Raw genomic sequence first — 20,426 nt, 5'->3', positions numbered from 1 at the left:
AAATAAATTAAAAAAAAAACCTTAAATGCTTTGCATAATAATCTCAGTGAGTACGACAGCCCCTATGAGACAGGTACAATCATTACAGAGGGGGAGCTGAAATTCAGCGAGCATAGGTAAAGTGACAAGGCCACTGTGTCAGGGGCAGAAACAGAATTCGAACCCAAGCAATCTGACCTCTGGAGCCTGCCTTCCTACTTCCTGCACCACATCCTCTGGGCATTTGGGCTGAGACGGCCATAAGCACTGGGAGAAGGAGCAAGGAGCTCAAGGAATCAGAACCTTGGCTGGATTCCTGGCTTCCCTGCAACCGGTCCTGTGACCTTGAGTGAGTAACCCTCCTTCCCGGGTACTAGGTAATCTCCCCAGCCATCCCTTATCCCTGCCACTTTCTGCTCTGTACTTGTGAAAGGCTGCTTAGAGAGTGGAGGGTGTGATCCATAGGGGGTTCTCTTGGTTCCCTTACACAGCCGACCTTCCTTCTCCCGGTCACTTCTCATGGTGGGCTGCTGAGTCCTACTGTGCCGCAGAACTTAATTCATCTCGCTCCTGCCTCGGGCCAAGTAGGTCCACTTTATAGATGAGGAAACTGAGTCTCCCAGAGGCTAGTTTTAACAACCCTGCGCACCCAGGCTTACCCTGGTAGAGATCGACTCTGTGCTCATTTCAGCTACTATCATTTACTCAGCACTTGTTAGGTGCCAGACATAGTGTGAAGAATTTTAATCTTCAAAACTGTTTCCCAATATTTTTATTCCAGGTTATATCTCAGGCTTTCCATCTGGAATCTATAACCTGGGAATGAAGATGGCACCCACCTGGTTGTAGGGGTTACCAAAGGAGTTAAAAGAAGTTGCCCAAGGCCACACAGCTAAGAGGTGGCTAAACAGGACTTGAATCCAGGTCTGTTGGGTTGAACAAAGTAATGGTGAAGAACCACTTCTCTACTGCCCAAGCAGAGGTTGCCTGGAGTGGCCAGAGATAAACCAACATTTAATGCATTGGGTCTCTGGTAATGGGTCCCATAATTCCATAATTGTAGACAGGACCAGGAAAAAAAATCATTTTTTTTTCTGCAAGAAAGTAGTAAAAAAGAAAAAAAAAGAAAGTAGTAAAAAAGCAAGCAAATAAACAAGCAAAAGATCCTGAAAGTGGGTGAGATTGGCGATTGGTTAAATCAGTGTTCCCAGCATTGCAGGTATCCAGGTAGTCCTGGGCTAATTTTAAGTGATGCACAAACATATTTTATGTCTTTATTTTTTAATTTATTTATTCATGAGAGACACAGAGAGAGAAGCAGAGACATAGCCAGAGGGAGAAGTGAGAAGCAGGTGCCCTGTGGGGAGCCTGATGTGGGACTTGATCCCAGGACCCTGGATCACAACCTGAGCCAAAGGCAGATGCTCAACCACTGAGGCACCAGGTGCCCCTTATGTCCTCATTTTAAAATGATAAATATAACTAGCACACTTCTGACTCTGTGGATATTATTGCTTATGAGAAGGCCAAGTAAGAGCGAATTGATTTTTAACATTAAGTGTGAACAGATGTGTTCACCGTTGAGATGTCCTCACACACTCAGATATATAACAGCAATTCATGCTGGTTCTATCTTCAAGCCGCTGAGCCACTCAGGGATCCTCTGGTTCTATCTTCAGATCTGTTCAGGACCCAACCACCGGTCCTCAAGCCAGCGTGGTCTCCTCTGGACCACTGCAACAATTACCCACTGGTCCCTGCTCCCTGGACCACTGCAACAATTACCCACGGGTCCCTGCTCCCTGGACCACTGCAACAATTACCCACTGGTCCCTGCTCCCTGGACCACTGCAACAATTACCCACTGGTCCCTGCTCCCTGGACCACTGCAACAATTACCCACTGGTCCCTGCTCCCTGGACCACTGCAACAATTACCCACTGGTCCCTGTACCCAGCTCTGTCCCCTGCAGTCTAGTTTCCACATGGCCACTAGAGGGAGCCATCTAAAATAAGGCCACCCATGCCCCCCCACCCCCCCTTCTCAGAACCTCCAGGGGTGCTCCCCTTGCTCACCAGGACAAGCCAAAGACCTGACGATGGCCTGTGTGACCCTTCAACCTGTCCCCCCAGTATTTCTCACATAGTATCACCTCTTTGAGGGTCCTGGAGCGCGCCAGGCACATTCCCACCTCCAGAACCTTGTACTTGGTGTTCTCTGTGCCTAGAACATTCTTTCTCATAAGTAGTGACATAGGGGTTCCCCAGCCACCATCAAGACTTTGTTCAAATGTCACCTTCCCAGGGAAGTGTTTCCTGACCACGTTCTCTGTATTGGTGCTACATACATAACACACCTACCCTCTCTTGGTATTCCTCTCTCCTCTTGTCTGCTTTATTTTTAATGTTGGCACATTTACCTCCCAATATACCATATACCTGGTTATTTTGCTTATGGTCTGTCCTCCCACTAGACTCTATGAGCTTAGGAATTTTTTGTATTTTGTTTACAGCAGGATCCCGCACTCATAACATGCCTGGCACCCCATGGGAAGGATATGTTGAACGAATGAACACAAAGTTCCACCCATGTACATGTGCATTTTTCTTTTTTTTTTTTTTTTACATGTGCATTTTTCAAAGAGGGTCCATAACAATCACCAAAGCCTCAGAAAGGTTGTCTACCATCTACAGGTGCCCTGACTGCCCCATAGGGGCCATGTTGGCCAAGTAGATTTACCTTCCAAAGGAGCAGAAAATACTACTTAGCCAGTCAGGCCTACAGTTGTTCTCTCATTATGAAAGTTAATAAGTGGGGCCTTGGTCTATCCGTCACTCTCCCAGGCGAAGTGGGAGAGGACGCATCATTCACCTTGCCAATCCATCTGACCATAGCAGGAGGTTGCCCAGACTCTCTCTGCGATGCTTCTGTTCATAAGCAGTCGCCCCTACAGCTTGCCTCTTCCCGCCACCAAGAAGCAAGTGCTGCCTTGTGTGATTTCTGCTGTTTCATGCCTTGTGCCTTCCCAGCTAATATGGAAACTTTCCAAGGGCAAAGGACCACATGTTCTTTTCCAGGACCAGGTACTAAGAGGAGGAAGATTCAGCTTAAGCAGCCCCAGGTTCAAGTCCCCAGTCTGCCACATAATGGACTGTGTGACCAGAGACAAATTACTTATGCTGTTTCCTTCTCTAAAAAAACAGGTCTAGTAAGAATGATTACTTCTTCACTGTATCATTTTTTGGGGGGTGGATTTGACAAGATAGTGCATATGGATGTTTGACACAGTATGATGATGAGCACGAAGCTTGGCGAAGCGAGAGATCTGAATTCAACCCACCCCACGAATTCTTACCGACTGCCTACTACGGGGTAGGTGTTGAGCTAGGGACTGGTGAGAAGGAATCGGGCAGGTGCTGTCTTGTGTGAATTACCTTCTTTGATGGCACAGGGTGTTCTCATATGGCCTGTTTCTGACTTCAGTCCCTCAGCGCTGCTGCAGGTGGCTGGGGCCTAATAGCTTCACCATCTCTCCCCACGTGGGGCTCATGTTCCAGAGGCAGAGAATGGACACAGAATTAGGTGGTTATGAATTGTGAGAAGGACTATAGAGAGAAAGCACCGGGTGCTTTGGGAAAATACCAGGATCATGGGAAGGGAGCAGATTTGAAGCTGAGAGGTTAGGACTTATTCTCTGTGAGTTACTTTGTGAGAGAGGTGGCTGCAGAGAGCTGAGGAGCAGCAGCTGGGGTCCCCCTTGCCTCCTCTCCTATACCCCCTTGGAACTGGAGCTTGTTTTCCCCCGGGGTGGTCTAGGAGGGTGCCCTTAGGCTGCAGCTCACAGTTCTGTCCTGCTGGGCTCTCCCTCACACACCCCCTAGTGGTCACTGTGCACGCCGATGCTCTGCGGGATGGGCCCTGGAAACCCAAGGACAGTGGAACTGACGGTCACTGCCTTTCCCTTCCGGATACTACTCTGCTAAGAGGCATCTTCCTATAATGAGGCGTCTTTCTCATGTCATTTAATTTTGATAATGGCCCCAAGCATGATTCCTAGTCCCATTTTACAGATGAGAACCCAGAGGCTCAGAGAGCCGAGGGAGGTTTAGGAAGGTCAGTACTGAACTCAGGCCTACCAGACTCTGGTTTCAGGGCTCCTCATGTGGCATCAAGCAGGCACCCCACCCCCTAATGTCACAGCTCTGCATGAGCAAGAGCAGAAGCCAAAATTTGAGTTATCGCTCAGAGAAGAAGGTAGCCTTCCCTAAGAAGGTAACCCATCGCCAGCCTGCTGCCCCTATTACTTTTGCTTCCCACATACCTGCACCATATCCCCTGCCCCCAGCTGGCTGGGTTCAAATTCTGCCTCTGCAGCAAACTAAAATCTTGTGCAAATTGAAGCCTCTATGCCTCTGTGTCCTTATCTGTAAAATCGTGGCAACAACCATATCTACCCCCAAAGTGTCAAGTGGCATTTGGGGCCTCACCCCACAATACTTTGATTCAGCAAGTCCAACGGACCACATTTTGAAAGTGACTGCCCTGGAAGGGCGTGCTTTGGCAACACAGACCCACACACCACTTTCTAGCTGTTGGGGGTGAGCATTCATACTGGTTTATGCCTGGTCTGGTTTTAGCATTTTAGCACTCTCAACAGTATCTTCATGTCAGTGGCAAATTAAATGGCGAGTTCCCGTGCCTCAGTTTCCTCATCTGTAAAATGAAAATAATAATAGAACCCATCAGGATTGTTGTGGGAATCCAATGACTGAATCCTTACAAGGCCTGAAACATTGCCTTGCCCACAGTAAGCAGTCAGTAGGCGGGAACTACGGTTGCTGCAATCCCCAGCCAAACCAGCAACTACCCTGGTAAAAGAAAAATACTCTGCATTGCCTTGAGTGTCTCTTAGTATTTCCTCCCCCGCCCCCCATCCACCCCGGGGTTGAGAAATGACCCGAAAGGAAACAGGAGAGGGGCTTCTGGGTGCTGATTACGCAAGTGTTGGAGTCTCTTGCGAAAATCCATCTTGCCATTGACTTGCGATTTGCGCGCTTAACATGTACTATCTCCTAGGATCTTCACGGTCCAGTGAAGAACGCAGGGTAGGCATCGTCATTTTTTCAAACAAGAAGCTGACAGCTATTTTGATTTGGCCAGGCCAGAGCGGTTAGGGGGTGGGGGTGAGGAAGCTTCTCGGCCCGGTCTTCCTTTCATGAGCACCACGCAGCGCGCACAGCACCTGGCTGCAGGTAAAAACTTAGCAAATGGTTCTGAGTCCTTCCTGCACACACCGCCCTTCCCCCCGCGCTCACGCGGACTTCGGGCCCCGCGGGGTCCTCGCAGGGCCGCACAGCGCAAGGGCCAGCCCCACACGTGGGCACCCCGGGGGCGACCCGCGCGCCCGCGCGCCCGCGCCCCAGCCGCCCCAGCCGGGGCACGGCGCCCAGCCCCGGGCCAATGAGAGTAGCGGAATTTCTTTCATTCAGTGCGGGGCCCGGCTCCTGCCCGGAAAGGGGCGGGGCGCCGCGCCGGGGGCGGGGCCGCCGCGCTTCGGGGGAGAGGGCGGTGCCCGCCCCGCGGCCGGACCAATCGGCGCCGCGCCCGGGGGGGGAGGGGGGGACCAGGCCTTTTTTCCCTCCGCGCGGGACCAATCCCGACTTTACAAGCTTGAACTTTTGCCACCCTCGGACGAGCGAGCGCGCCCGAGGAGGTACCCCGCCGCGCCGGCTCCAGGGGCAGGAGCGGCCTTAACCCTTCCCGCGCCGGGCGGCCCCTGCCGCCGCCGCGCCCCCCAGCCCCCCCCAGGGCCGGGTGGGGCGGGACCCTGCCCTGCCCCCAACTCACTCGTATTTCCCTGGGGGGAGATGTCGCGGGGCGGGGTGGGGGGGGAAGCACGACCCCTATCCACATCCCGCTCGGGGGTGCAGAGAATCAATTTGGGGAAAGGGGAGGAGGAAGCGCCCGGCCTCGAGGGGGCCCGGGACGGCTGGCGGTCCGCCTAGCTCCGAGGGAGGGCCGGGGCGACCGCGAGGAGCCGGAGAGGAGACATTCCCCGCCTCTTACCCCACCCCCTGCAACTCCCTACCTCGGGCAAGCCCGGTGCCCCTGTGCGCCCAGCGCAGCGACCCCTGACTGCGCAGGGGGTGCGGAGACCTCGTGCCATCCCGGAGGATCCCGCTACCCCAACAAATCAGCCTCCCCCCCCCTTCTCCCCAGGGACTCCAGCCGGGAAGGCACTCACGCACACCCTTTTTTTTTTTTTTTTTATTAGCCTTCTCGGGGATGGGGGTTTGCACCAACTCTAAAGTGCAATGCGTGTTTGCAAGTTTGCGCACACGCCAGGGAGAGGCGAAGCGCCGCGTTTGCATCCAAGCCTCGGTGGGTCCACGGAGCCCTCGCGCCGCTTGCCCGTGGTTTGTGTAACTCGCGCGCGCGCGTGTGTGTGTGTGCGCGCGCGCGGGCGTGTGCGGGTGCTCGCTCGTATCCGTGCCCGCGGCGCAACGCGGGCCCCAAAGCGGGCCGTGGGCGCTGTCAGGCTCGGGGAGGGGGTGCCGCGGCGAGCGTGGGGCGGGAGCCCGGGCTCGGCCCGCCCCGGGAGCCGGCCCCTCGGAGCCTCGGGCCCTGCAATGGGACGTGTTCTCCTTTAAGAGTTAAGAAACTTGAAACCTTGTTTGCGCAACAATCAGCGCCGCGGAGCCGCCAAAGTGTCTAGACTGGCATATGATGGGAGGCAGCCAATGACTCCGCGGCGCTCCTCCGGGGGCCCTCAGTGTGCGTTTGAGGAGAACAAAAAAGAGAGAGAGCCGAGCGGGGGAGCGAGCGAGAGAGCCGAGCCGAGAGAAAGAGCCGCCGGGCGCTGCCTCGCCAGACCTCGCAGGGACCGCGGGGCCACCGGGAGGCACTTTTTGTGGAGGGGGGAGGGGGCCGACCTCTGCAGCCGCGGCGCCCCGGGCGTCCGAGCGCAGCGTGGGGCGGGCTGCGACCTCTGCCTCGGTGGATTGCATTTTTAATTAAGGATCCCCAACAGCTCTTTGGGATTTTTACAGTCTCCACTCATGTGTTGACAACCCGCGTTCGGGAGAAACTTGCTCCAAGTGCATCTAGCGCCTGGGACCTGAGACGGAGTTGGCTTTCCGTGCATGCAATTCCAGGATTTTGGTTTTTGTTTGGGGTTTCTTTTTTTCTTTCTTTTTCTTTTCTTTCTTTTCCCCCCCCCTTCCTTTTTGCAGGGAGTAAGAAGGAAGCGGAGGGTATCAACGAGCCTGCCTTTCGGCTCCTGCAGGAAGAGCCCATGTAGTTAAGCGCCTGGGTTTCCAAGGCAGGGCTGCCCCGACACCTCGGGGGGGTTCGGCGCGGGCGCTTTGTGCTCATGGACCAGCCGCGCAACTTCTGAAGGCTCGCCGGCCCATGCGGGGTCTTTCCGGGGCGCGGCGCCGCCTGCAGTCCCCCCGCCAGCGCCGGGGCTGGAGTTGCTGAGCAGCCGGGCCGCCGGGGTCCATGTAGCCGCTGGCCCAGCGCGGACTGCGGCTCGGCGCGCGCGCGTCCCCCGCCGTCCCGGCCCGGCGAGCTCCCTCATGTTGCAGCCCTGCGGCGCCCCTTCGACGACAGGCTGTGCGCGACCTGCACGGCGCCCGGCGGCGGAGCTTCATGTGGGGCTGCGGCCCGCGCAGCCGGCGCCTCGCTGACCGAACGGACCACCGGTAACCGGAGACCGCCTGCCCCCCACCCCCGGCGCCAAAGGATATCGTATGTTCAGGTCCAAACGCTCGGGGCTGGTGCGGCGACTTTGGCGAAGTCGTGTGGTCCCCGACCGGGAGGAAGGCGGCGGCGGCGGCGGCGGCGGCGGCGGCGGCGGCGAGGATGGGAGCTCGGGCAGCCGCGCTGAGCCGGCCCCGCGGGCACGAGAAGGCGCAGGCGGCGGCCGCTGCGAGGTCCGCCCGGTAGCCCCGCGGCGGCCCCGGGACGCGGCGGGACAGCGAGGCGCCCAGGGCGCGGGGAGGCGCCGGCGCGCAGGGGGGCCCCCGAGGCCCCTGTCCGAGCCGGGGGCCGGCGCCGGGGGCTCCCCGCGGGACGTGGCGGAGCCGGGAGGCCCGGGCTGGCTGCCCGAGAGCGACTGCGAGACGGTGACCTGCTGCCTCTTCTCGGAGCGGGACGCCGCGGGCGCGCCGCGGGACGCCGCCGAGCCCCCGCCCGGGGCGGCCCCGGAGGCGGCGGGCGGCGGGCGGAGCCGCGAAGCCCGCTCGCGGCTGCTGCTGCTCGAGCAGGAGCTCAAGACGGTCACGTACTCGCTGCTGAAGCGGCTCAAGGAGCGCTCGCTGGACACGCTGCTGGAGGCGGTGGAGTCCCGCGGCGGCGTGCCGGGCGGCTGCGTGCTGGTGCCGCGCGCCGACCTCCGCCTGGGCGGCCAGCCCGCGCCGCCGCAGCTGCTGCTCGGCCGCCTCTTCCGCTGGCCCGACCTGCAGCACGCCGTGGAGCTGAAGCCCCTGTGCGGCTGCCACAGCTTCGCCGCCGCCGCCGACGGCCCCACCGTGTGCTGCAACCCCTACCACTTCAGCCGGCTCTGCGGGCCAGGTGAGCGCGCGCGCCCGCGGGGGGGGGGCTCCCCTCCGCGCCCCTCGCCGCGGGGAGCCCTCCGCCGCGGGACCCCGCGGGGCTGGCCGAGCTGCGGCTGCACCCGGCTGCCCCGCCCCCGCCCTCCGCCCCCGCGGGCTGGGCTCCCGGAGCGCGGGGACCCCGGGGGCAGGCGCCTCGCCCCGGCGCCCACCCTGGGAAGCGGGTCTCCGGGCACCTTCCCGAGGCTCCTGCAAACCCAACAGGGTCCGCGTTGGCGTTCCCGCCGCGGCCTCGGGGGTCTCATGTAGGCCGTGGAGGAGGAGGGCAGGCCTGGGAGAAGCCGCACGCAAGTGTCATCCAACCGCGCCCCCCCCCCCCCCCGCACACCCCACGCCCGCCCCGTTTACCCCCAGCCTGTGCCCAGGCCTGTAGCATTTTGTACACCTATGCTCCTACCTATGCTGTACCTTCCTATATCCAGGTAGATACAAGTTGTGAAATTGGGCGTAGACAGTTCATGGCTAGAGTCAGAAGTGTCCATAAATTGCCACACTGGTTCCTTTGTATAGTTTGGAGCAATGCTCTCTCCAAGTGGAGACCACCTTCTTGCCCTGCCTGGTTGCTCCCAGCATCCCTTGGGTGTCAAATGTCAGCCCCCCACTCCCCCCCGCCTCTCCTCCCCATCATTGTCAGTTCTGTGTCCAGTCTTTCTGGAGTTGAGGGTCCTGGAGGTGTCCCGAGGTGGAGGAGGGGAGGAAGCCAGGTATTTTATTTACCTCTGAGAACTGCCTCCCTTCTTTGTTCTCTCCCTGGGATTTCCCGCACCACACCCCACCCCCAGCCCTGCTTACCTGAGTGGGCCGGGAGTTCTGGAGCAGAGATGAGGACAGGTGGAGGCTTCTGGCCCCCCGGAAGCGTGCAGTTCCCCTGCTCTGACCTCTGTACTGCAGGGCTCACACATTTCAGGCCGTGGCATCCTAGGGGTGTATGCACCTTAGGTGGCATTGGGGGTCCTTCCGCGGCGGTGGGGCTGCTGGAAGATTAAAGGCTGTTGGGACTGGAAGGGCTCTGAGTTCCCTGAGTTCCCTGTAGCTCTGTCCTCTCTGGAGAGTCAGCATCCAGCCTCGTGGCCTGGACAGGGTCAGATCACAGATCTCCGGACTCCCAGTAGGGAAGGGGTGGCGGGCTCAGGATTTGTGTCGGATGTCTTGTTCACATGTGGGTAGTGGCTGGAGGGGAAAGGAAGGTGTTTCCGTGGTTCCACTGATTGGGGAGGGTGGGGGCGGCTATGGGAGAAGCAGCGCTGATCTGGCTGCCCTGGTCCCCACATGGTCACTCTGGGCCTGATTTGAGGGCTCTTGGCAGAACCTGACCCGTGGTCCATGGTAGGCTTTCTGTGCCCCTTTTTCCTCTTCCAGGCAGCTTCTCCTGGAAGTGGCTTCCTTCTCACCCATCTCTCACTCTGGGGACGGGGGTCCATCCTGTTTCTGGTTGCCTGTCCCTGGTCCTTTTTGTTGAGCGGGAGAGAATTGGTGGCACCCACGCTGTGCTGTTAGCAGGCGCTGGCAGGTATTTTTCTCTCTTACCAGATCAGTCTTTCCACAAATATTTGTTGAGCACTTACTCTATGCCAGGCACCATGCTGGGTGCTATAGCGGGGAGAGTGGAAATATGAGTAGGATCCATGCCCTTAAGAAACATAATCTTCCCCCCCCCCCCGGGGGGAGATGGGGCAGAGATGGGGGAAGAAGGGCCAGGTCATTGGGTCTGAACTCTCAGAGTGCTGTGGGATGTGTAGGTAACAGGATCCCCTCCAGGAGCTCCATAGCTCTCTCTGGAGACAGCTTTGGAGGATGGGTTGGGGAGGTGGGCAAGGAGCAGGAGGAGGAGAGAGCCAGCTGCAAGTCGAGGTGCCAAGCACGCTCAGGTGTGGGAGCATGAAGGGATGCACCCCGCCCCTGCAGGCTTAGAAGTCTACTTAGGTGGTGGTTTGAGTTTGGCACTTGGGTGGCTACAGGTTGAGGGGCGAACTGCGATGGCACGGTTCTTCCCCACGGCCCAGGTCCTAGGCTCTCTAGTAAGCCTGACCTTGGATGAGTAACCTCTGCTCACAGTCTCCCTGCTGGTTAGTGGGTGGCTCTAGGAACAGTCCCCACATCTAATTCTAGACGGAGCATCATCGGCACTTGATTCCCTTCCTCCTCCCAAAAGGAGGCACTGTTGCAGGGGCTGTGTCTGTCCTCCTGCTTCTTGGCCAGCCCTCTCCTCCCTCTCCCCATTCAGGCCACCCTGGAGGCAGTTGGGAGAACTGATGGTCTGGGAAGAGTTTTCAGTAGGCGCCAGGTTGACCCTCTTGCTTCATCCCCTGCCCGATGGCTTGGGCCGCTGGGACTTAGCACTGGGGAGCCCTTTGCTGTCCACCCCACCCCTGCTGCCTGGCCGCCAGCCTGGCTCCTAGAGCTGGGCGGGTGCATAGCTGGAGCTCAGCCGTGCGCATCCTGATAAGGAGACTGCTCCTTCCAGGACTCTGGGGGAAGAGGGCTGGGGCAGTGGGGCGGGCAGTCGGGCAGGCAGGCAGACAGATGACGGACAGACACACTCATGGAGACCAGGCACTTGGCTGGAGAGTACACTGGACAACCTAGCAGGCCAACCGAGGGGTTGGTCACCCACCAGTCACCCCGGTGCCCACTTGACCCCCACAGGGAGCACAGGTGGCAGGAGACCCCTTTCTGGGCAGTGCTGACCCCTGCTGCTCCCATCCATCAGCTTGCTTTGGGACTTTGGGGCCAGTTCCCTTCTCTGGGCCTCTTTTCCCATGTGTAAAGTGAAGGGGTGGACAGACTCCCTGGGGTTGGATGGGCAGATTCCAGGTGAGGCAGGCCTGCCTCCCCTCCCCTGCCCTCTCTCCCACACTTGTCTCAGAAAGTAGGGGTCCTCCCTCCAGGTCAGACTCTGTCCTGCACCCCCGCTTCCATGGGAGTCAGACCCCCAGCTCTCCTTCCCTTTGGTGTGTCTTTCTGTCCCGGGAGAAGCCAGTTCGCTGAGCTCCGTGCCTATGTGGACGGAAATGTGGAGAAATACTTTAATCACAGTTCTAACCTGTGTTTATACAGCTCCTTTCTCCTGAAAGTATCCATTAACTTTGGAATAAATCTCCTGCTCTTTGCTCCACCACTTTTTTTTTTCTGTAATTATATTCAGTAAATTACTATTATCCAAATTGCGCCAGGGAAAGAGACAGAGCGAGAGAGAGAACTTCTAAACGACTGGAGGAGGCCGCCTAGGAAAACACAGGGTTCCCAGGCCAGGACTATAGGAATTAGAATGGGCTAAAAAGTTTTCCTTTTATTTGGCCTGGCATTATCCCTTTGAAATGAGATCAATTTCAAGTTGGGCTTCCAAGCCCCTGCCCCGCCCCTCTGGCGGCCCCTCGGCCCGCCCGCCCTGCTCCTCGGAGCTCCTCCTTGGAGGTGAGGAAGGGGTGATAATGTGCAGTTTGCCTCTTGCTGGCGCCAGCCGGCCGCGCTGTTTATCTGGCTGCCGGGGGAATCTGGGCAATTAGGCTCAGCCGGCCTTAAAGCGCCAGGAGCTCCTTTTCTGAGGCTCCCATCCTGGGCTGGAGGTTGAGCCTTCCGGTTCTGGGGACAGGCGCTTGGGAGGCCCCCTCCCCACCTACAGCCACCCCTGGGAGGGTGGCAACTGAGAGGCCCCGGGGGAGGCCTGTGGATCCCTTCCTAAGGGAAGATGCTGGCTGCAGAGATGGGAGTGGAAGGCATTGTCCCAAACCCAAACATTCCCAGGCACGGGGAGAGGCTGGGAACTCTTCTGGCTTTAACGTTAGGGTCTAGATCCCTAAAGGCTAAGTACCCCCCAGGGGCTCACCAGAGGCGCGTCTGGACTGAGCCGAACTGAGCACTAACCTTCTGGTACACTCGGCCCCTGGCTGACTGCTCTTCACTTCTAAAGGAAGTTGGAGGAGATTCTTGAAGTTGATGCCTGAGGCTGGAGTGTCTGATGCCTGTCTGTCTGTCTGTCTCTCTCGTCCATGTCTTTCAGAGGGGCCCGCGAGGCTCTAGGAGCTTTCCCCTTCAAGTTTAGAGCATCTGAGTTATTACTAAAAAATCAATACAACTTCTGCAAGCACGAAGGTAGCTAGCTTCTAAGAGGGGAGCGGATAAAGTGCCTGGAGGCAGCCCGCACTCTTGTGACCTTCTGTCTCCCACTTGAGCACCCGCCTTGCCCAGCAGAGTGAGGGACCTAGGGGCTCCTCTCTCCCAGAGCAGTGGGCCTGGGAGTGTGGGAGTGAAGTGGATGTGCCCGTTAAAGGTCGCCCAGTCCTGTTTGGAGCAGCATTATTCTTAATAGACCTTAATAGACCCCAAACGGAAAAAGCCCAAATGTCCAGTAGCTGCTGGCTGGCTAACCGAATGTGGTATATCCATACAACGGAATATCATCCAGCCGTAAAAAGTGCCGTGAGTGCTGCTCACAGACGAGCCTTGAAAGCATTACACCGAGTGAAAGAAGCCAGACACAAAGGGCCACATGCTATTATGTGAACCTATTTGTGTGGACTGTCCAGAGTAGATAAACCTACAGAGAGAGACTGAGGGTAGATTTGTGGTTGCCTAGGGTTTGGGGTTTGAAGGAATAGGGACCCTCTGCTACTGGGTCAGGGCTTCTTTGGGGTGAGGGAAATGCCCAGTAATTACATGATGGTGTTGGTCTCACAACGCTGAATATATATACTAAAAACCACTGAATTGTACACTCTAAAACTGTGAGCCTTAGGGTATGTGAATGAGAACCCAGTTGTTTGAAAAAAGGTAAATCAGTGCTGGTCCCCAAATGGTCTCCCCCTTTGTTTAGCAGAAGTGAGACGACATCCTCTGCCTCCCCATGTGGCTGTGGATGGGTCCTTTACCTGGGCGGACCTCAGGTACCCTGCCAGTTCAAAAGGGCTGCTGAGCTGGGTGACCATGTGACGTTATCAATCCCTGGGTCTGGGGGTGGGGGTTTGTAGGCCTTCATACTTTTAACTTGCCCAGGATGGAATTTAGTATTCGGCTTCCAGCCTCTGAAGTTATTCCCCAGTTCTGTGCGAACCATCCTGCTGCAGCAAGTGGGGGCCCGGTCTGGTCCCTCCTAAAAACTCTGCAGTTCTTCAGTAGCTGGCGCGATGGACGTTTCAGTATATAGGTTTGCTTTCTGCCTCATTCGCATGAGGACACACCCTGCCCAGGAGTCGCCAGGGGTGGTGGGAGACTCGGGTGGCTCCTTCAAGAAGGGAGTTCAATAGCCCTTCTGCCCTCCTGCCTCCACGTTTTGGGTCCCAGATAAACAGCCCCTGGGAGAAATGACAGTGGCCTGGCTCCAGCTGCCACTGCCCACGGCTGCCAAATTTCACTTTTGGGGGGCAGATCTGGGCGGGCAGTTGTCCAGAGCTCCCCACCGCGTGTGGCCTGAGCCGCAGCCAATCAGATTTTTCAAAAGGAGCCCTAACACAGGAATTACAGGCCTTCTGATAAGTGAGTGGGAGAGTGGAAAGGGCACGAGGCCGGGGATCAGGAGACCTGGCTTCTGGCTGTAGCTCCTGGCTCTGCCACCAGTTTGCTGTGTGTCCCTGAGGGAGTCCCCTCCACTGGCCCGACCTCTGTGTTCACTGCACGGCCTCATTTCTCTTTCCCCTGTGGGGCTCTAGCCCTACTTGCATCTTGCCTCTTGTCCTTAGAGGCTGGTCCTCACTCAAGTCTGGTCTCTAGCCCCTCCAAGGCCTGAGGACCAGTGGGCAAAGTGGCTCCTACTTGTTGTGGGGTCCCCTTTGGGTCACCCCTTTCAGCCACTAGGGCCTTGCCTTCCACACCTTTGTCTACAGAGGCCCCCACCTCTCCATTATCTTGGTCACCATTGTCTTTGTCCGCAGATGTTTACTGAGCACTTTCAGTATACGTGATGTACTGGGTCCAGCTGGGCCGAAGGGATGTGATTTGGGGTGCCTCTTGTTGCCTGTGTCTTTGGGATGTAGAGCCAGAGTCAGGCCAGGGCCTAAATTCCAGTTCCACCATGAATGATTGGGTGGGGGTTGGGTGGGGACACCAGGCAAGTCAGTTTTGTCATCTGTAAAATGGGAATAATAATGACCATCTTACTTACTTTCGAGAAAGGATGAAATAAGAATAGGTGCCCATAAGCCTGATTAACCACGCTGTTCCTAACATCCAAAAGAATAAAATCACTTACAATACTTGAAGTTGAAAATGTCCAGCATGGAGAAAGACACAGGGTAGGCATTCAGCAAATGTTTGCTTCTCTCCCAGTGGCTATTCCATGATTCACTTTTCCTTCTCCCAAACTCCTGTCCACAAAAGATTCCCTGTTTCTCGACCTCAGAGCCTTGACTTTGTTGAAATAATTTCAGGCTGGAAAAGCTGGGTGGGGAAGAAGTGAAGCTGCATTGGGTGTATGGAGCAAAACAAATGTGCCTACAACTAATTGTGCCTTATTATAATTGCGAAAAACACTTATTACCCCTTGTGTCATTACTGATACCTGCCTAATAATAGTTATTACCGCTTTACTACCACTGAGAGTTTGTTTTAGTTTGCGATTTGATGGTGTTTAGTTTCATTTAGGGAAAATGAAGGGTCATTTCATTCATGCAAATTGTTACTTAGTTTAGCAAATTGTTACTTCCCCTAAAGCAAGAGGCTAAGGAATTCTTCTGAAGACAAAATATATGTTTTTAAGGAGGAGTATTTTAGGCAAATGAAAGGAAACTAAAAGAAAAACACCGTAGACAACGAAGAATCACAGAGGGTCTGAGCTGGGGGAGGCCATGGAGAGCTTGTGGTCCACCCTGTCTCTTTAGAAGGGGGAAGACTGAGGCTGAGAGCTGGCTGGAAGTGACTGGCCTAAGGTCTCCCGTCTGGGAGGGAAGCTGGGTTGACTTCCTTCCTAGGTTCTCGCCAGTCTCGCCCTCCTCCCTGCCCAAAGAATGTCACTTGTAATGCAGCTGATTTGGAAAGGAGCTCCTGCATCTCTCACACTCAGTTCTGATTAGAGCTGCCAAATTTAGCAAATAAAAGGACAGAATGCCTAGTTGAAGCTGCATTGCTGGTGAGCAGCCCATAATTTTTTAGTATAAGTATGTCCCAAATAGTGCAAGGGACATACGTACACTGAAAATTACGCCACGTATATCCAAACTTCGGATTTAACCGAGCATCCTGTGTTTTATCAGGCAGCCCTAGCTCGGACTTGCCCTGCACCGACGTTGCATTTGTTATAATAACAACAGTTAACAGTTTGTGCAAGTACTTTTCTAGAGTACCAAGAGCCATCTTCCGTGTATCATCTCCATCTGCCCTCCTGGCAAACCTGTGAGGTCTTTATGATTATCATCCCTATTTTAGAGCTGAGAAGGGAGACCGGCTCAGAGAAGTGAAGTAACTTGCCTGAGGTCACACAGCCAAAGGTGGCAGAGGAGGGATTAAGTCTGGTTCTGAACCTCAAGCCTCTGGCCCTTCCTGCTGGGCAGCAGAGGCGGTGGGAGACAAGAGTTTCCTGGGGGCTGGGTTTATAAGTTGAGGACACCGATTATCAAAAGCTGGCTGAACCCCCAGGTATGAAGTTCCCCTGCCCCAGCCGTGACATGTTGTGTCTCCTGTCTTCCAGAATCACCACCACCCCCCTATTCTCGGCTGTCTCCTCGCGACGAGTACAAGCCACTGGGTAAGTGTGTCCTCTTCTCAGTCCAGGGTCCCAGCCTCACTGCTGAGGGGCTGGCGGGGCGGTGGGGGCGAGCAGCAGGCCTGGCTGCCTTTGAGATGGGGCGAAGTTTTCCAAACACACCTACAGTTGGGCCAAAGCAGACCCAGGCTCTGCAGCGGGCTATTTACATCTTGAAATTCCTCCGCTCATCATTAACCTCTCTGTGACCTTTAAACATGGGCCTGCGGGAGATGAATGAGTTTTGGCTTAAGCACCTCATTGGAGATGGGTTGGTGTTTCTCCCTTTTATTCTCTCCTTCCCCCAACCCTCGGTCGGTTCTCCTTTAGCTTGCAGTAATTAGCGCTGTGACATTATAGGTAGAGCATGGTGTCACTGTTGAGAGGAGTGGTGTGTCCCCCCCCCCCCCCCCATTTTAAGCGAAGATGTTCACCTGGGAGGAAGCAACAGTGGGGACTGTGTAGGAAGCCTGTGTATTGGTGCAGAGAGCCCCTGGCATGGTCCGTCCCCAGGTGAGCTCAGTGGAGGCAGTGATGTCGCTTTAGGCAGGCCTGGTTCGGAGGCGGAATGTGTTTTCTGGAAAACGTTGTGGCTCGATGAGCAGCTCCTATTCTGGAGTAGACAAAGCATGCGGTTTTGCAAGTAGTGATGGCTTGTTTTCTGGCCCTGCTGTAGCCTCCAGTGGAGGATCCCAGGGGTGGGGCGAGTCAGTTTGGCTTTACTAGTACCAGGAGAGCCACTTCATGACCCAGGCAGTTCCCGTGGGATTCAAACTCTTCAAAGTCAGATAGCACGGCAGTGATGCTAATACATTCCACCAAGTGACCACAAGAAGTGGGTTTTGTTTTGTTTTGGGTAAAGGCCTCTTCCCAGTAGCCTGTGTCAGCATCATCTGGGAGGTCACTTCCAAGTGTCACAGACTCTCAGGCATCCAGGCCCCCTCTGGGGAGTCAGAAGTGCCCACCGGGGCCCTTCGGGACTTTGACCTCTTCCGTCTAGGAGGACAGAGGCTGTAGCATGACGGCGTGTGAGTCAGTGGTCTAATGATGGCGATCCCCTCATTGTTTCTCCCCATGGCTGGTCATCCCCTGGTCGGAGGAGCTTTATTTAGTTCTCCAGGGAACCAGAGAGGTCATCTGGTGGGACCCTGGCACTTCAGAGAGGAGGAATCTGGCTGAGGGATGGAGGGGGGGCCCCCCCAGCTAAAGAGCAGCAGCATTGAGGCAGAAACCCACGAGCAGCTCCCCTATTCAGCTAGGCCATCCCGCATCCCTCCCTCCTGGGCCTGTTTCAGCATCTCCCAAGTAAATATAATTGCACCAGTTGCTTAGAAAATCCCTAGTTCCATTGGCGGGGCGATCCCCAAATGTTCTCAGTAAATGTAACCCCTCGGTTTAAATGTCAAGGATCAGTGCCCCAAGGAATAGCAGGTCAGCCTGTGATAAAGCAGCAAAAATCAGGACACCGCCTGGCCCTGCAGAGCGACCATTTGGAAATCAACAGATATCCTGGTTATTTTACAAATGGGACAACTGAGGCCTAGAAAGAGGAAGTGACAACTTGCTGGTGGTCATACAGCTCAGGAGTCTGCACACTCCAGCCCACCATCTGTTTTTGAATGGCTCGTGAGCTAAGGATGGTTTGTACTTTTTTAGATGGTTAAAAAAAAAAAAAATCAGGAGAATACTATTTCCTGATTCGTGTGAAGATTATATGACATTCCAAGTTTAGCATCCGTACAGAAAGAGTCCTGCTGGAACATAGCCGTGTTCACGCATTTCCATATTGTTTCTGGCTGCTTCTATATGATAGTGACACAGTTGAGTAGCTGTAACAGAGATTGTGTGGCTCACCAGGCTGAAAATTTTATTTACTGTGGGGCCCTTTGCAGAAAAGGTTGGTGAGTCCTGGTTTTTATGACTGTTTTTATGGCAGACATGGGACTCAAACTTGGGCCTCCAGCTTCCAGACAGTGTCCCTCCTTGGGGTGGAGCAGTGATCAAGTTTGGGAGTGTTTTTCTCCACCAGCCACTGTGGTGCTTCTGAGGTCAGGGCTTCACTAGAAGCAGTAAATGGGAGAGTTTGGAAGAATGCATACCTGAAAGGTGGAAGCCTCCCGGGACCCTCCCAAGCTGTCCATGTTGGCTCTTTAGTGGTTCCCTTAGAAATAAGGTTCAGCGTGCGATGTTGCTACTTCAAACAAGAAGTGGCAGCAAGACTCAGGACGCTGAACACTCTGGGAACATTAGATATGAAAAGCAAAACTCTTAAGTTCCCACTTGGGCATGGTGGGTATTATTTTTATTTTAAGGAGATTTTTCGATCTGTCCTTATTTCCCTCCTAACACGTTTTACCAGCAGATAACTTTTTTGTGCCTTGATAAATAGTCCGAGCTATTTTCTGTATTATTTTCTTTTCCTTGCATTGTTGCTTTTTCATAAACAAAAAGTCAGTTTGCTTCTAAGCCTCTGTGATCACATGAGACCGAAAAACAAAATAAAACCGAGAACACCCAGTCAGCATCTGGCAAGTGGGAAACAAAAAACAAAACAAAACATAACAAAACCCCAAATTGGTTAATGTTTCATCTTCCCGTTCCCCAAACCTTGTGGTAGAAGGGGGAAAAAAAAATCCTGCAGGATTGAACAGAATTCTAGCTTGCCAGGGCCTTGGCTAATGGTTTCTGCCCTAGGAATCCCCAGCTTGGAGTGGCTCTCCTGAGCCAGGTGGGACCAGCTGAGCCAGACCTGGGCTGAGCTGGGTAAGAAGGTGACGAGCTGTCAGCCTCACAGGACATGCCTTATGACTCTTTCATACGGATGACAGCCCGTGGCTGGTAGCTGAGGAAAAATTTTGCAAGTCCACCTGCCCAGAAAGGCATTGGCTTATCTGAGTAGCAGCTCAGAGAAAACGTGCAAGAGTGTTTCCTTTCCCCATCTCGGTGCCCTGCAGACAGGGGAAAACAAATTCCCCTGTGCATTATCATGCCATTTGAAGTACTTAAAATGACTTATAAAAAAATAAAAAAAATAAAGAACACCTAAAAAACAAAAAACCAGTCCAGGCATTTGAAAGTTGCTCTGTGAGTAGGTTTGGATATTATGGAGTGGAAGAGGGAAGAGGGAAAAAAAGTTAATCTGGGAGCAAATGCTTGAGCCCTTAATTAGAGGGGTGTAAGCAGGATAGAGGAGGATGGCTGCTAACTTGTTAAAACAGAGCTTCCCCAGCTCCAGCAGGAGGAAGGAAGGAAGGATGGAAAGAAGGAAGGAAGGAAGCAAGCAAGCAAGAAGGAACAACTTTAAGAATTTTAATGGTTGTAATTAAGCACAGCAACTATGAATTGTTTAGGGGCTTAATTTATCCTTACCCGTGGAGGCTCCAAGTTGCTACTTGCTCAGTCCCCTGAACTTGGGTTATTTCTGTGGTCAGGGTAGTTGAGACTTTTTCAGGTGCCAAGGCTGCAGGAGTCAGCATTTTCCAGAGAAGTTCCAGGGCTGGCTGGCCTGGTCTCCTTATGGGACGAGGTTATGGAGTGGCATCAGAAAGTGGGGAGGGACATGTTACCCTTTGCAAGCACCCACGTGCGGACACATGTGCACACGTCCGTGCCCATGTGCACGCACACACATAGACACACACAGATGCACAAGAAGGAAGAAAAGAGAGGAGTGCCCCACAGCCAACTAAGTTGTCTTTCTCTTTCCTCCATAGATCTCTCTGATTCCACATTGTCTTACACTGAAACGGAGGCCACCAACTCCCTCATCACCGCCCCGGGTGAATTCTCAGGTTGGCATTTCTGTCCTTGCACACTGCTGTGTGTTGAACTTCACAGAGGGGACGGGGGTGGGGTGGGGGGCTTGATGGAGGCTGTTTTGGATTCCTCTCTCCTTTTCTTTCCCCCTTTCCTCCCACCTCTTGAAAGGGAAGACTCATAGTCTTTGTCGCCAGCATTGTTGGGGTTAAGGACCATCTGTACAAATGAGATCTAAAGATGGTCACTTTGAAAGTGCCTGTTTCCCCATATGTTCACCCATTGTCTCCCCTTGGCTCTCGTGGAACAGGGGAAAGCCCAGCACAACTCTCCATCCCTCATTTTAGCATGGGGAGCCTCTTCTCCCAGCTGCTGAGATGCCACAACATGCATGTTTGTATACA

General features: G+C 54.8%; 1 protein-coding gene across 1 annotated transcript in view; it reads left to right on the top strand.

Annotated features, from left to right (window-relative positions):
• Positions 1-7,624: 7,624 nt before the first annotated feature.
• Positions 7,625-20,426, top strand: part of SMAD6 (SMAD family member 6) — a 75,363-nt gene continuing 62,561 nt past the window's right edge. The window contains exons 1-3 of the mRNA XM_055320226.1: positions 7,625-8,553; positions 16,213-16,269; positions 19,980-20,057. Of these exons, the coding sequence (XP_055176201.1) occupies positions 7,731-8,553; positions 16,213-16,269; positions 19,980-20,057 (958 nt within the window). The 5' untranslated portion in view covers positions 7,625-7,730. The remainder of the gene's footprint in view (positions 8,554-16,212; positions 16,270-19,979; positions 20,058-20,426) is intronic.

The sequence above is a fragment of the Nyctereutes procyonoides genome, unplaced genomic scaffold (genome assembly GCF_905146905.1).
Source record: "Nyctereutes procyonoides isolate TBG_1078 unplaced genomic scaffold, NYPRO_anot_genome, whole genome shotgun sequence".
NCBI lineage: Eukaryota > Metazoa > Chordata > Mammalia > Carnivora > Canidae > Nyctereutes > Nyctereutes procyonoides.
Note: the sequence above shows the minus strand (reverse complement) of the source record. Positions and strands in the feature narration are given on the sequence as shown.